General features: G+C 51.3%; 2 protein-coding genes across 14 annotated transcripts in view; one reads left to right on the top strand and one right to left on the bottom strand.

Annotated features, from left to right (window-relative positions):
• AFAP1L2 (actin filament associated protein 1 like 2) overlaps window positions 1–10,071 on the top strand; it is a 100,852-nt gene extending 90,781 nt beyond the window's left edge. For 2 of the 8 annotated variants that reach the window (XM_055300516.1, XM_055300510.1), the window contains 7 exons: window positions 99–210; window positions 1,021–1,260; window positions 1,343–1,520; window positions 1,813–1,968; window positions 4,140–4,333; window positions 4,426–4,548; window positions 9,934–10,071. In XM_055300516.1, the coding sequence (XP_055156491.1) occupies window positions 99–210; window positions 1,021–1,260; window positions 1,343–1,520; window positions 1,813–1,968; window positions 4,140–4,333; window positions 4,426–4,548; window positions 9,934–9,978 (1,048 nt within the window). In that variant the 3' untranslated portion in view covers window positions 9,979–10,071. Of the gene's footprint in view, window positions 1–98; window positions 211–1,020; window positions 1,261–1,342; window positions 1,521–1,812; window positions 1,969–4,139; window positions 4,334–4,425; window positions 4,549–5,126; window positions 6,888–9,890 lie in introns of those variants that run through there. The other 6 variants (XM_055300517.1, XM_055300514.1, XM_055300511.1 and 3 more) reach the window with 5 other exon arrangements.
• The window catches only part of VWA2 (von Willebrand factor A domain containing 2), a 47,444-nt gene continuing 41,261 nt past the window's right edge, over window positions 7,247–13,429 (bottom strand). For 5 of the 6 annotated variants that reach the window (XM_055300520.1, XM_055300523.1, XM_055300521.1 and 2 more), the window contains 2 exons: window positions 11,576–12,127; window positions 10,492–10,722 (listed from right to left, as the gene is read on the bottom strand). In XM_055300520.1, coding sequence (XP_055156495.1) covers window positions 10,493–10,722; window positions 11,576–12,127 — 782 coding nt within the window. In that variant the 3' untranslated portion in view covers window position 10,492. Of the gene's footprint in view, window positions 9,792–10,491; window positions 10,723–11,575; window positions 12,128–13,429 lie in introns of those variants that run through there. The other variant, XM_055300524.1, reaches the window with a different exon arrangement.

Genomic DNA, 13,429 nt, shown 5'->3' with positions numbered 1-13,429 from the left:
TCCTACTGCACCTCTCGTTGTCATGAGTCCTCTGCCACTGGTGGCTTTGACCACCCTGTCCTCATCCTCCTCTTGCCGTGTCTTACTGGGTCTTCCAGACTGATGCAGAGAAAGTTCTCAGAGCCGAACACTTATATCGACGGCCTGCCCAGACCAGACCGCCAGGAGATGCTGTACGATGACGTGGAGACGTCGGAGCTGACGGCTGTGGTAAGGACCCAGGCTGGGCAGTGACCTGGGCTGTCCCCATCCTCCTCCCATCAGACTTCGATGCCAGAGATCAGCAGGTTGTCCCTAAGATGGGCGGATTCTAAGTCACCTAGTGCAACAAGGCCATGTTCTGTGCAGTGCTCCTGGCTTGGGGACTTCTCTGGCTAAAATAGCTGGTTAACCATCCTAGTTGGTGTGAGGTGTGGTGTCAGGATCGGGAACAGAGACACCATTAACCTTTGAGGCCCAAACAGATAATAAACAGTCATAGCGAAAGCAGCTTCTGTTTACTAGGCACTGAACTCTGCTGCGCCGAGGGCTTCTGTGGATTATCTGACTTATTCCAAACCGCCTGGGGCACCTGGGTGGCTCCGTGGTTGAGCATCTGCCTTCAGCTCAGGTCATCATCCTGAGGTCCTGGGATTGAGTCCCACATCCGTCTCCCTGCAGGGAGCCTGCTTCTCTGTCTGCCTATGTCTCTGCCTCTTTCTGTATCTTATGAATAAATAAAATCTTACAAAAAAATAATCCTAACCACCTGATAAGGAGGTCCACTAGTCTCTTCTCTACAGATCAAGAAATGAGATTCAGGAACAGTTAGGTACTGTGTCCCAGGTCTCCCACCTCCTGAATGGCAAACCCTGGACTTGAGCCCTGGTCTATAAGTCCAGCTCAGTGGAAACTTTCCAAAGAGGCAGGTCCCCGTGAACTCCAGCTTGAGGCAGGGACAGGAGGCAGGTCTGGTGTCCTCTCCATAGTGCAGGGAGCAGAGGCGATGATGAGAGCCACCAGACTATCTCCCCTCTGCAGGTGGAAACTCCCGAGGAAGCCGCCCCTGTGACAGAAGCTCCCAGCGAATCCCAGCCCGACCGAGTCTACCTGGACCTCACACCTGTCAAGTCCTTTTTACACAGCTCCAGTGGGGCCCAGGCCCAGGCCCCATCCCCACTGCCAGCCCACCTGGAACCCCCAGCTGAGGCTGCCCCTGCAGACTCAGGCCCTGCCCTGGCTGAACCCCTTGTCGAGTCTCCAGAGAACCCCGAGTTGCAGGTGAGGCTGCCCCCCAGCAGGTGAGCCAGCCTCCCCCTCACAGCCCCTGGGCCGGCTGAGCCGTGTTTGCTTTCTCCTGAAGCAGACGCCGCAACAGGAGAGTGCAGACCCTGAGGAGCCTTCCCTGAGAACCACAACAGTCAAAATCCAGACTGAACAGCAGAAGATCTCCTTCCCGTCGAGCTGCCCCGATGCCGCAGCTGTCACCCCAGCTGGCGCCAGCCCTCCTGTGAAGGACAGGTTGAGGGTGGCCACTGCAGGTGCCTGTGCTAGATGAGCTGGATGTTTTGGAAGTGGCTTGGGGCAGTTAGTCTAGATCCTTCCCTTTTAGATGAGGAAATAGAGGTTCAGAGGTGATGGGACTTGCCCAAGGTCACATAGCAAAGAAAGTGTGGGCCCAATTGTCTTGTCTGTCCCTGCCTGGCTGGCCTGGTGTTTAGCTCTGCCCCACTGCCGAAGCCCTGGGGTTGTGTCTGAGCCTGCGCAGTGGGTTGGGATGGCCCTTGTGTCCCAGCCTGGCTCACCTGGGGCTTCTCCTCTCTGGGTCTGTAGAGATCAAACTTGGCAAGAATAGGACAGAAGCCGAGGTGAAACGGTACACAGAGGAGAAGGAGAGGCTCGAGAAGAAGAAGGAAGAAATCCGGGGGCACCTGGCTCAGCTCCGGAAAGAGAAACGGGAGCTGAGAGAGACTGTGTTAAAGTGCACAGGTGAGAGGGGCACCTGGGTAGGTCAGTGGGTTAAGCGTCTGCCTTCAGCTCGGGTCGTGATCCTGGAGGTCCCTGAATCGAGCCCTGTGTCAGGTGCCCTGCTCTGCAGGGGAGCCTGCTTCTCCCTCTCCTTCTGCTCCTCACCCCACTCGTGTGCGCTCTCTCGCTCTCTCTCTCTCTCTCTCTCTCTCTCAAAATCTTTTTTTAAAAAAATGCACAGGTGAGGGGACTGACTCCAGGGTGGAGAGTGGGGGGCAGGGAAGTGCTTGGACTTTCCTTGGGAAGAATCCTGATCTGTGCACCTGCCTGCAGCCCCTCAGCCGTCACCCCATCAATCTTTGCTGCAGCTGGGTGCTCCCCTGCCATGTTCTCCCCCCTGCCCTGTCTGAAATGTTGCTATTCTGTATAGAGATCCCCTGACCTGATGTCAACAGGACCAGAAGGTAGTGGTGAAAAAAAAACGGTCAGAGGAGGAAATCTCTAAAAATTACATGTTTAGACCCATAATGTTTTATTTTCACTTAAACGTATTTCGTCTTTCAACGTGGTGCCAAGGCCTTTGCCTGAGACGTGGCCTGTGCCCCCTTTCCTGCGTTAACTGCACCTGTACCACGGCATCCAGCATCTCCAGCCTTCATTTCTTCACAGTGAAGAAAAATTTAAGACCCTTGCAAAGAAATCAGAGTCTTTGTAGATGATTTTCCAGATCCTACCCCCTCATCACTCAGGAGCCATCTCCTAGAAGAAACTTGCCTTTTATGGGACCTTTCTGAAACATGCACCTCATTTTCACTTACAGAGTGCAGCTCGGTGCTGACCTAATAATTAATTCGCACAGTTGCACCCACAAGCCCAACTGGTAGAACCAGGTTTGAGGACAAACCCAGCCGCCTCCTGGGAAAGCTTAGAACATGATTGCGCTCCCGTACCTCCTTCCACTGGAGTCACCCACTTCCTTTGTCCTGTAACAGCTCTACCGAGATGCAGTTCGCAGACCATACCACCCACCCACTTACAGTGTACAACACCACGGTGGTGGTTAATATCTTCCCAGATCTGTGCCACCAGCACCAGTGACCCTCAGAACATCTCACCACTCATACTCCTTAGTGGTCATTCTCCCTCCCACCCTCCCCTGACCCTCAGTTCCCTAGGCAACCACTAATCTGCTTTCTGTCTATAAATTTGTGCCACTGGTTTCAAAGGCTCAGTGGTGTTGGCTGCTGGTGCGCAGAGGAAAGGAGATGTCCTTTCTACCCAGCCAACATTGCAGAGCTGGGACGTGTGCTAACCAGCATGACCAGAGGCTCATCCCCGACAGTCCTTGCAAACCTGGGGCGTGAGCTGGGCGGTGAGGCAGGGCCAGGGATTTCCCACCCTTCTCTCCCATGTGGGTTTTCTGGACAGGAGAAAACTTCCACTATGGTTTATTCTCCTGGCAAAGCAGCCCTGAAGATCCTAGGCCAGTAAGTCCACAGAGCATAGGAAAGTAATTCTCAGACTCCGGGTCCAGAACCATCGTTAACATCTTCTCAGCTTGTTCTCTGTGAATTTTTCTTTCACAGTGGGCCCTGTGCCTGCCTGCCCTTGGACAAGGGCTGATGGTGGGGGGGGGGGGGCGTTATTCACCCTGGGCTTGGAAACAGGGCATAAGTCATCTCAGTGGCTGTTGGCTTGGGACTCTACTTGAACCCACATGGCACCATGGGCTCCCCTAGCAATGAGCTCTGAGCCATCAGTTCCTGGCACTTCAGTACTAACCTAAGAACTCCAGGGTGAGAATAAAACAGGACTGAGGAAGAGCCAGGGCTGGGGACCTCCCAATGGGCTTAGGGGAGCCCTGAGCACCAGAAGGACTGAGGGGACTATGTAGGCCAGGTGGGAACAGCACAGCCATCCTCCAAGGGTCATTAATAAAGCTGCTCTCTCCCTGGGGGGGTTGCTGCCACAGTAGCCAGTATCGAAACAACTGAGAGCCCCTAAGAACCTACCAGAAGGTTCTATACCTCAGACGCATGCCCTCCTGTGAAGGCAGAGCCGTCTTCCCACAGCGTATTCCTTCAGCCTTTGCAGAATGCTAACATGAGGCCCACTCTGGGTGCCAGGGCTGGAGCTGGGCCCCACCCCCCCTGGGGTGCCGCTCCCCACAGCCAGCCTAATTCCCTCCGCAGACAAGGGGGTCCTGGCCAGCCTGGAGCAGAAGCTGAAGGAAATCGATGAGGAGTGCAGGGTCGAGGAGAGAAGGCGTGTGGACCTTGAGCTCAACATCGTGGAGGTGAAGGACAACCTGAAGAAGGCGGAGGCCGGGCCCGTGACGCTGGGCACCACCGTGGACACCACCCACCTGGAGAGCGTGAGCCCCCGGGTGAGCGGTGGGAGTCCCTGGCGCCGGGCTGGGGGAGGCAGGTCCCATGCCCTGCCCTGGGCTGAGGCCTCGTACTCCTCTCGCCACTACAGCCCAAAGCTGCCACCCCCACCCCTGCCCCAGACTGCACCCCAGTCAACTCTGCTACGGCGCTCAAGAACAGGCCGCTTTCGGTCATGGTCACGGGCAAAGGCACCGTCCTCCAGAAAGCGAAGGTAAGTGGTCACTCGTAGCCTTCTTCGGGGCCCCCCCGGGGGGAGATGGCAGAGCTGTGGGAGGAGGTGCCCCCCCCTCCCCGGGTAGCACCTCCCTGCCTCGGGCACCAGCACTGAGAGGGCTCTGCTCTCACGCAGGGGCTGAGGCTCTGCGGTGCCTTTGGCTCTGACCACCCAGAAAGGCGAGCACTGGGGTCCGGGGTTCTTAGCAGACAGCCTGAGGACATGTGATCCTGCAACTATCCACCGCTCGATCATCTGTAGGTTCCAGGGCAATAAGCCTAAGTTCAGAGACGGGCTGGGACTGGCCAGTTTTCAAATAAAAAAGTCTGATTCTAAAGGCTTCTGCCATTAAAAGTAAAGAAACAGGTTCAGACAGGTGATAGGATTTGCCCAAAGCCCCCGAGCCGACTGGTGGTGGAAGGCTCAGTAAGGTGGAAGCAAGGACAGGATGCCCTTTCTGGGTTCCTCCCTGAGGGCTAGAAGTCTTTTACTCATGTGCACAGTAAAGAACATGCCCAGAGCAACTTTTGTTTTTGGCAAACTCTGCTCCTCATTTCTGTCCTGCTTACCTGCAGGAGATATTTTGAGGCACCTGCACCGGATGACTGACTACTCAGTCCACCAAACACATGAGCCGCTACTCCCTTGCTGCTGTGGCCAATATTGCCAATCACTCCCAGCATGCTCTGCAGTGCTGCAGCCTCAAAATCTCGTAGCAGGTGCCCCAAATCGTGAACAGACAAGGTTGAAACATAGCTGCCAACTCTATTCCTCAGTGCTTCTGTGCTTCAAAAAAATACTTCTTACGTTGTTCTATGTAGATGGAGGCTGCTACATAGGATAACTAACTTTCCTTCTGGGGGTGGGTGGTGGGGGGTGCTGGAATTTGAATGGTACTCTAGGAATGGGAGAAGAAAGGAACAAGTTAGGAAACAAGCTTCATCTAAAGACTCTCCTGCCATCACGGGCCTTGGTGACAATCCAGCTTCGTTAAAGTCTTCATTAAAGCAGCAACTCTCTGAAAGGGTGAGTCTGCTCAGAAGAAAAAGGATGGACTATGGTACTCTGGGTGGAGAGCACTGGCTAAGAGGGGGCTCTGTCCATTTTCAGAGCCAGAGGAAATAACTACAACAATAAAGAGAAGGCTTCTTGGGAGACCTAATAGTTCCTGGGTAGAAACAAGACATTGCTGTAGTTAGAGGTGTTCTGTGTCTCTGAAATTTTCATCAACTGCTTTATCAAGCTTTTTTAAGTAGTGAAAAGCATCTGATGGTGGGACTTTGGTGGAAAAGAAATCAAGGTAGCAAGACCCTGTCCCACTGGTCGTGTGGCTTGGGTGACCCAGGAGACCCCAACTCCTGATTGTCATCTCTCCTCCATGTGTCGACACCTCTCCACCAGGAGCAGGTGCGGCTCAGTCTTCTGTGGTTTTAAACAGCATCGCTACCACCTGTGTAAAAGCCATCCCTGACATGCTTTTTGAGAAACAGTAATGGGAAGTTACGTGGGACCAAGCCGAGGTAGGGGCTGTCCCCACTAAGTTAAGGACTTTTTTTTTTTCAGCCTAAAGCAGGCCTGAACCCATTGCTTTTATTATTTTTTTTTTAAGATTTTATTTTTTTATTCATAGACACAGAGAGAGAGGGGCAGAGACACAGACAGAGGGAGAAGCAGGCTCCACGCAGGGAGCCCGATGTGGGACTCCATCCTGGGTCTCCAGGATCACACCCCAGGCTGCAGGTGGCGCCAAGCCGCTGCGCCACCGGGGCTGCCCTGAACCCATTGCTTTTAGATAAAAATTTATGTGATGCTGTATTATATAGAAAAAGTTTAAAATCTTGTAATTTAGAACAGTGAAAAGTGTCAAAAAGTATCTTTTTGAGCTCTGACTTTTTACATTAGCGTAGGAGGAAAGATGACCCACTGTTTACAGATGCCGTCCTGTGGCTGGGCCATTTTTAGGGGAAAAGTTCATTAAGTCCTGCTAAATGTCCACGCGCCTTCCAAGAAAAATGTAGTGAATTCTGTTTTGGGTTGACTCCTCCTCCTCCTAAAATTGGCAGAGCTGTTTTTTGTGTCTTCTCTTCTGATGCAGTGTTTTGTGTGTTTTTTTTTTTTTTTTTTAACACCAATTGAAACATTTCATCTGCGGTTCCTGCCTTGTTTCTGGGGGTTTGTCAATCAGAGTTCTCTAACACTGGCTCCTGAGAACTAAAGGTCTTTCGATTTCTATTATCTTTCTAATCCCAGGGCATTTATTTCCTTTGTCATATACACTTGGTGTCCTTTACCAAGTGGTGAGTTCAATTTTTTTTTTTAATAAAACATTAATTGTATTTTGGGTTTTTCTTGTAGTTGATAGAATGACTTGGGGGCAGTGCCTGGTAGAAATCTTCCTTAAAGGGGGAAACATCTTGGTTATTTATACATTAAAGTTCAAAATATGTGCAATAACAACTGCACAAGGTGCCATCCTAGCAGGAGACTTGACGCCTCCTTAACTCAAGCAGCACAGGTAGGGCTGGAAGAGGATTTTCTCAGTAGAACATAAACGAAACACATAGGATCGGTTTCTGCAGATAAGAGGCTGGAAACCAATGGTCCTAGAAGTTAGACACGCTCATAAATAATGCTTGGGGAAAAGAAACATACCAATACTTGGAAGCTTGCCTAAGGAGTAATTAAGAAAGCTCCATGCATGAATGTGTTTATTTTAAAAAAGGATGAAATCTGGCTCATTGAAATGACTAATACAATAAAGAGACAAGCTAAGGCAAAATTAAATCCCAGAATTGAAAAAAAGGCCTTACATTTGAGGAATAAGTATTTTCCATTTTATAAAGTCAGCCATTTGGTATCAGAACAATGCTAACACAAATCACAGGAGAAAACCAGATCTTTGGATTTTCTGGACAAAGATGAAAAACCTTAATATTGTTGAATGAAATTCAACAGTGTTTAAAGAATCACATCATGACCAGATCATATTTCTCCAAGGAAGCAAAGATGGTTCAACAATTAAAAATATACTAATGTGCCATTTATGATATGAACAGATGATTAAATGTTAAAAACATCATCTCAACACCATCTCAAAGGAAGTGGAAAAGCATACCATAAATCTCAACACTCCTAATAAACGCTTTGAGCAATCCAGGAAGAGAAATAAAGTATTTCTAATAATAAAGTATTCCTAACAAAGTAATCCACAGAAAATAACATAGAATGATGGACGATCCCTTCAGTTCCAGAAACAGATACCACTACTTTTTAAAACATTATTCCTAGGTCCTAGACAATGCAAGCTGACAAGAGAAGTTCCTGGTATAAACATCAAAAGGAAGAGAGGAGTCTCATTATTTATAAATATCTTTCTATAAAAGAGAATTAACTATTAGGACTAGAGCATCCAGCAAGTTGGCTGGAATCAGGGCCATTCAGAACATAAAAGATTGATGTCCTATCTGCAGTTTAATTTTTCCAAGAACAAATTTTTATGTTACTTGTGGAATTAAAGGTCAGTTTCTTTAAAAAGAAAGGAATTACCTGTATCACTACTGGGGTACAGAGAGGGCACCTTCCATAGAAAAGGTCCAAAAAAAAAAAAAAAAAAGGCTCGAGGGCTGAGACCTAAAAATAGAAAGAGCCTTTCACATGTATGCCCAGAGCCCACCATTCTGTGGTGTGTTTTTTTAGGTTGAAGCAATTCAAATGGAGCCCTGACCAAGTCAAAGAGCCTACGCTATAAAATGATGAAATTGCTGTTAATTTAAAGACAGTGAGTTCGTGTAAGTTCTTTGACATCACCTCTCAGCACCTGCCAGGTGGACATGTGACCATGCTCTGATGTCACCTTCTGGCATGGTCTAGGTAATCATGGGAGTGAAAATATCCCTTGAACACCAATGACTGTGTCATAACTACGCTTAGTACCGCTGGACCTTTCCTTTGTAATGTCTAACAGCAGCCTCTGGATGACCTCTTCCAGTACTTTAAATCAAAGTAGCCTTGAATATTTGCATGTAAAAACCTTTACGTTATTTACATTAAAAAGAAGAGTCAGGATAAAGTGTCTGGATTTAGGACACAGCTCTACAAAGGTTTCTACTGAAAACCCAAATCCAAACAAGGGGAAGAAGTGTTCCCTAAAAACTGCAAGGGTGAGTTCCTAGTTTGCCAGAAAAATGTCCCAACTGAGCCTTCTTGCCACATGAGGTCCTGTGAAATAACCAACAGCATTTCTTAAAGTATTCCTTTCAAAACCAGACATGAAAAGCAAAATCACCTAGACAACAGAAGATCGATGCTTCAAAAAGCCAATACCCTCTAAAGTTTCTTTATGCCTTATTTGCAGAGTTTAAGAATTCCACTCCTTGTGCTACTAAAAATTCAATCCTTGAGGACAAGCAATAAGCACCCCACAATGAGCCCCCTCTCAGTAATCCCTCAAGCAAGTCCTTCCAAGGGAATGTAGCCCAGGACATGGGTCAATGTCATCTGGCTCCTGGAGACCAGGATGATTTGCATGCTCGGCCCCTTCCCTGTAGTCAAACAAGTTAGTGGTCATATTCCAGTCCAGAGTTTTTCTAGGTCTTTGTCACACACAGTCACCAAAAGTCACAAATGCCACTCAAGTCCCTTCTCAAACTAAAAGCAAATCCACTTGGACATCTTTGGGAAAAGACCTATGAAAAGGTCCACAGTTTTCCAATCTTGAAATGCTATGGCTTCAGTGGTCCAAATGACACTCTAGTCCACGCCTCCTCCTGAGCATCACCATCCCAACAGCGTTCTATTTAGCATTTGTTATGCGCAAAGCGAGCTTTCAAACAGGCCATCAAAAGTCTCCAAGCTCCTTTAGCTTCTCAGAGGAAGTTGGCAGAGGAAACAAGCTCACCAGGGCAAGGTCCAGGTACAGAAAGTAGGTATTTACTTACGCATCACGACTTTTCAACATCTGCATTAGTAGTGGGATCAGCTGCTACTGTGTCCCCAAGCAGTGTGGTCTGCAGTAGGGACAGCTCTTCTCTGTGACTGAGGGAGTGGGCAGGAGGGTTCCGCACAGAGCTAGAGGCAGACGCTCAGAGGACCCGGGGAGACAGGACAGGACAGGGCAGGCGTGCTCTCAGGGTCGGGCACCAAGGCCTTCTGGGCAGTTGCCGAGGAAGGGTAGGGCTACTGCCCTCCTGCGGGTTCTCGGCGGGAGCCACGTGCCTTGGGGGCGTCTCCTCTCAAGGACCCTGGGAGAGAAGTGAACCTTGAGGACAGGAGGAGGGTCCGAGTCCTCTCCTCACCAGCGGGCAGCCTGTGCACCCCTGCATGTCTCTCTCGCTCCACAGCCCAAGCAGAAACGAGATCAGAGGCCTATCTGATTGCCTTCAGGTCCAGCCACAGGAAGCCACACTCTGCTGGTGGCTGAAAATCTAAAGCTCTGAGGGGTGTCTTCTTCTGGTTGCTGGTTCCTCTAACTTGAAATTCATGAGCAGGAGCCCTAGGAAGCCATAATGCTGCCCACCGTGATGGACTGTCTGGTGCAGACCCCTTCTCTCCTGGACCGTGACTGCTCTCGGCTCCTACCACCAGTGCCTCCTCCCGTCTTAGTGAGCAGAGAGAAACACTCCAGCACCTTCTACCTACCCACCCACCGCACCTGTGCCCTCGTCCTGTCTTCCAGCCACTCCACCCCCACCGTGCTCCCAACACAGGCCTCTCTAGAGACCCTCCTCCCAGCCGCTGTTTTTCTCACATAGGCCTAGCACCACCACACTGCAGGTTGTTCTTATTCACTGCCCGTCTCCCCCACTGGCATGGGAGCTCCAGGAGGGCAGAGCTTCTCATCATGCCCCCAGCACAGCACCTGGGATGTGGGCGGCCCCCCCACCGAATATTTCATGCGGGAATGAACAGACAATTGCAGGTGGCCTTCTGCTGAACGGACACCTCAGACCCTGCCTTCACCTGAGTCCCTAGGGCTCAGCAGGTCTGAAGGCCCCTGCCCTCCACCCCCCTGCCATGCCCCACAGGCAGAGCCAGAGCCCCACTTACGGTTCCCACAGTGGGGGCCCTGCCAGCCATCCCGGCACTCGCAGCGGTAGCTTCCGTTCTGTAGGACACAGGTGCCCTCATGCAGGCACGGGCTGGGTTTGCACAGGTTGACTGGCTGCTTGGCTTCTACAAGAGAGAACAGGCCCAGCGAGCCCAGCCTGGGTCAGCCCCAAGGCCCCCCCCACCAAAGAAGACCACTGACCCACCCCGGCGTCCCTGTCCTGGGCAAGTGTCTGCCTTCTGCTCAGGGTTTGATCCTGGAGTCCCGCATTGGGCTCCCTGAATGAAGCCTGCTTTTCCCTCTGCCTGTGTCTCTGCCTCTCTATCTGTGTCACTCATGAATAAAGAAAATCTTAAAAAAAAAAAAAAAAAAAAAAAAACCCAGGACAGTGGTGAGGCCACAGAAGAATGTCTCACACTTCTCAGTGTCAGCACATAGTTGGTGGCCCATTCTGCTTGGCTAGATCAGAGACCCAACTTTCACCTGGCTCACCTACTGTACACAGAGACTCTCATGTCTCAAATGTGCTGTGCACACAGTAGTGTTTACTATTACGGATACACTTTTAAAGAGACAGAAAGGGGGTCACTGGCAAAAATATGCCTTGGGGCCAGGCTGGCCTGGCTGGGTTTGTTCCTAGCTCTGTCATCACTACAGGTCAATGTCAGCCGGGTCCTTAGATTCCTGGGAGAATCTGTAGGTATCCTAGCAAGGTCTTCTGTTCCAATGAAGTGCAAAAATTCTCGAGTTTGGGGAGAGGTACTGGGGTCACTTAAACTCTCTGCACCATCAGATGGGGCCAGCTGTGCCCACTGCAGTATTTCATGTGAACCGGGAGGTTAGCACAGAACCCAGCACTCAGAAAGCATGGGGTAGCTGGGAGGCACTGCCATCCTTGCAACCCTGTACCTGAGGGCTCAGGCTGAGTTCCCTCCCCTGGGGGGGGGGACACCGTAGGCCGGGGACTCCCCCACTTACCTCCACATATCCAGTGGATGAGTGCATCCTGGTGGTACCTCAGGTCTGCGTAGGTGGCCACGTGGATCAGGGCATCCCGGGGACCTGCGAGCCTCCGCAGTGCCTCCCTCAGGACAGGCCCCACTCCCACCACCAGCACAGAGATGCCATTGTTCCTCAGCTTTTGGACAGGGACAGCTGCGTCCTCCGCGCCCATCCCACCTGTGAGCACCACCACAGCCTTGGGGACGCCAGGCCGGGCGCCCCTCTGGATGGTCATCACTTTGTCGTAGACGTGCAGCAAGGCTGTGCCTGCAGAGCCCGCCCCGCCCAGGTAGGGGGCCTGGCTCATGGCCCGCAGCACTGCCGCACGGGTGAGATGGGCATCCAGCCCGAAGGCTGTCTGGACCTGGCTGCCGTACACCACCAGGCCGACCTGTGTCACATCTGGGTTCACCTCAAACTGGAGCGTGCAGCTTCTCACGAAGCTCTGCATCTGGGCGAAGTTCTCGGGTCCCACTGAGGCTGAGGCATCCAACATGAAGAGAAGGTCCAGCGACTGTGTCTGGCAGCCTGTGGGGAACAAGCAGAGTGAGCCTGGGGGCAGGCTGTGCCCAGCAGAGCCCCTCCTCTGGACCAGGCCAGCAAAAGAGGGGCTCCTAGGTCGGGTCAGTCAGTCTGTCCACTGCAGTGGCCGTCCTGCACCCTCTCCTAAGATATAAGGGCACAGGAAAGCCAGGCTAGCCCACATTCCCAGACTCCCCAGCAGACAGATGTGGCCGTGTATCTATGTTCTGATTGGACATGGTTGTTCAGTTTCTGAAATCTGTCCTCAAAAGGAAGCTACTTGCCTTCCACTTCCCTTCTCCCCACTTCTAGCTCGCGGAGAAACAGTGATCTAGAGGTGGAACCACAAGATACCCAAGCCACCCTGCTGGCTGCAGCCACTCACCTCTGAACTGTGACAGAAATAAACGTCTGTCCTCTAAGCCACTGAGCTCTGGGCACCCTCATCCATCCCGTTATTGAGCACCTTCCGTGCACTGTACTCCATGCACTAATTATACCAAGTGGACAAAATGGGCCCATGCCTCCCCTCAATGGAACAGATATGAAACCAATGCAGAATCACAAATCCCATGACCAGGCATGAGGGGTGGGGGGAAGGGTATTGTGCCAGGGATCTGCAGGAGCCGTGACATAAGTAGATTGGGAGAAGGGGTCAGGGTTTCTCTGGGAGGAGTAAGAGTAAGCTGAGGGCTGGGTGGCGCATCTAAGGCAGGGAGGGGGCTGAGTGGCCGCTCCCCCACTTTCACCCCATGCAGGGGCTGCAGAGAGGTCTGAGGGACCAACCACACAGAGCTCTCAGAGGCCAGGAGGAGTTTGGGTTTTATTCCAAGGCAGAAGGGAGCCAGCAGGAAGGTTTAGGTAGGGAGTGAGTGGATCAGACTTAAGGGTGTTTAAAAACTACTCCACCACAAGGAATATCTAAGAGGAGCCTAAGACGACACGATGACTAGCTGAATGCAGGGACCTAGAAAGAATCCTTGGAACAATGAAAGGTCACTAGGTAAAAACTAAGAAAATCTCTTTTTTAAAAAAATATATACATATATATTTTTAAGAGAAAGAGTGTGTGAGAAAGAAAAGCATGAGCAGGGGTAGAGGCAGACAGAGAGGGAGCAACGACATCCAGCCGGGCAGGAAGCCGGATACAGGACTCGATCCCAGGATCCCAGGATCACGACCTGAACCAAAGGCAGATGCTCAACCACTGAGCCACCCAGGCGCCCCATGGGTTCCTTAATCCCGACAAATGTACCTTGTTAACATCTTACACGAGGACGCCCACTACTGCAGAGCACCGGGCCCTCA

The sequence above is a fragment of the Nyctereutes procyonoides genome, unplaced genomic scaffold (genome assembly GCF_905146905.1).
Source record: "Nyctereutes procyonoides isolate TBG_1078 unplaced genomic scaffold, NYPRO_anot_genome, whole genome shotgun sequence".
Lineage (NCBI taxonomy): Eukaryota > Metazoa > Chordata > Mammalia > Carnivora > Canidae > Nyctereutes > Nyctereutes procyonoides.
The sequence above is the reverse complement of the archived record's forward strand: the minus strand, read 5'-3'. Positions and strand labels throughout refer to the sequence as shown.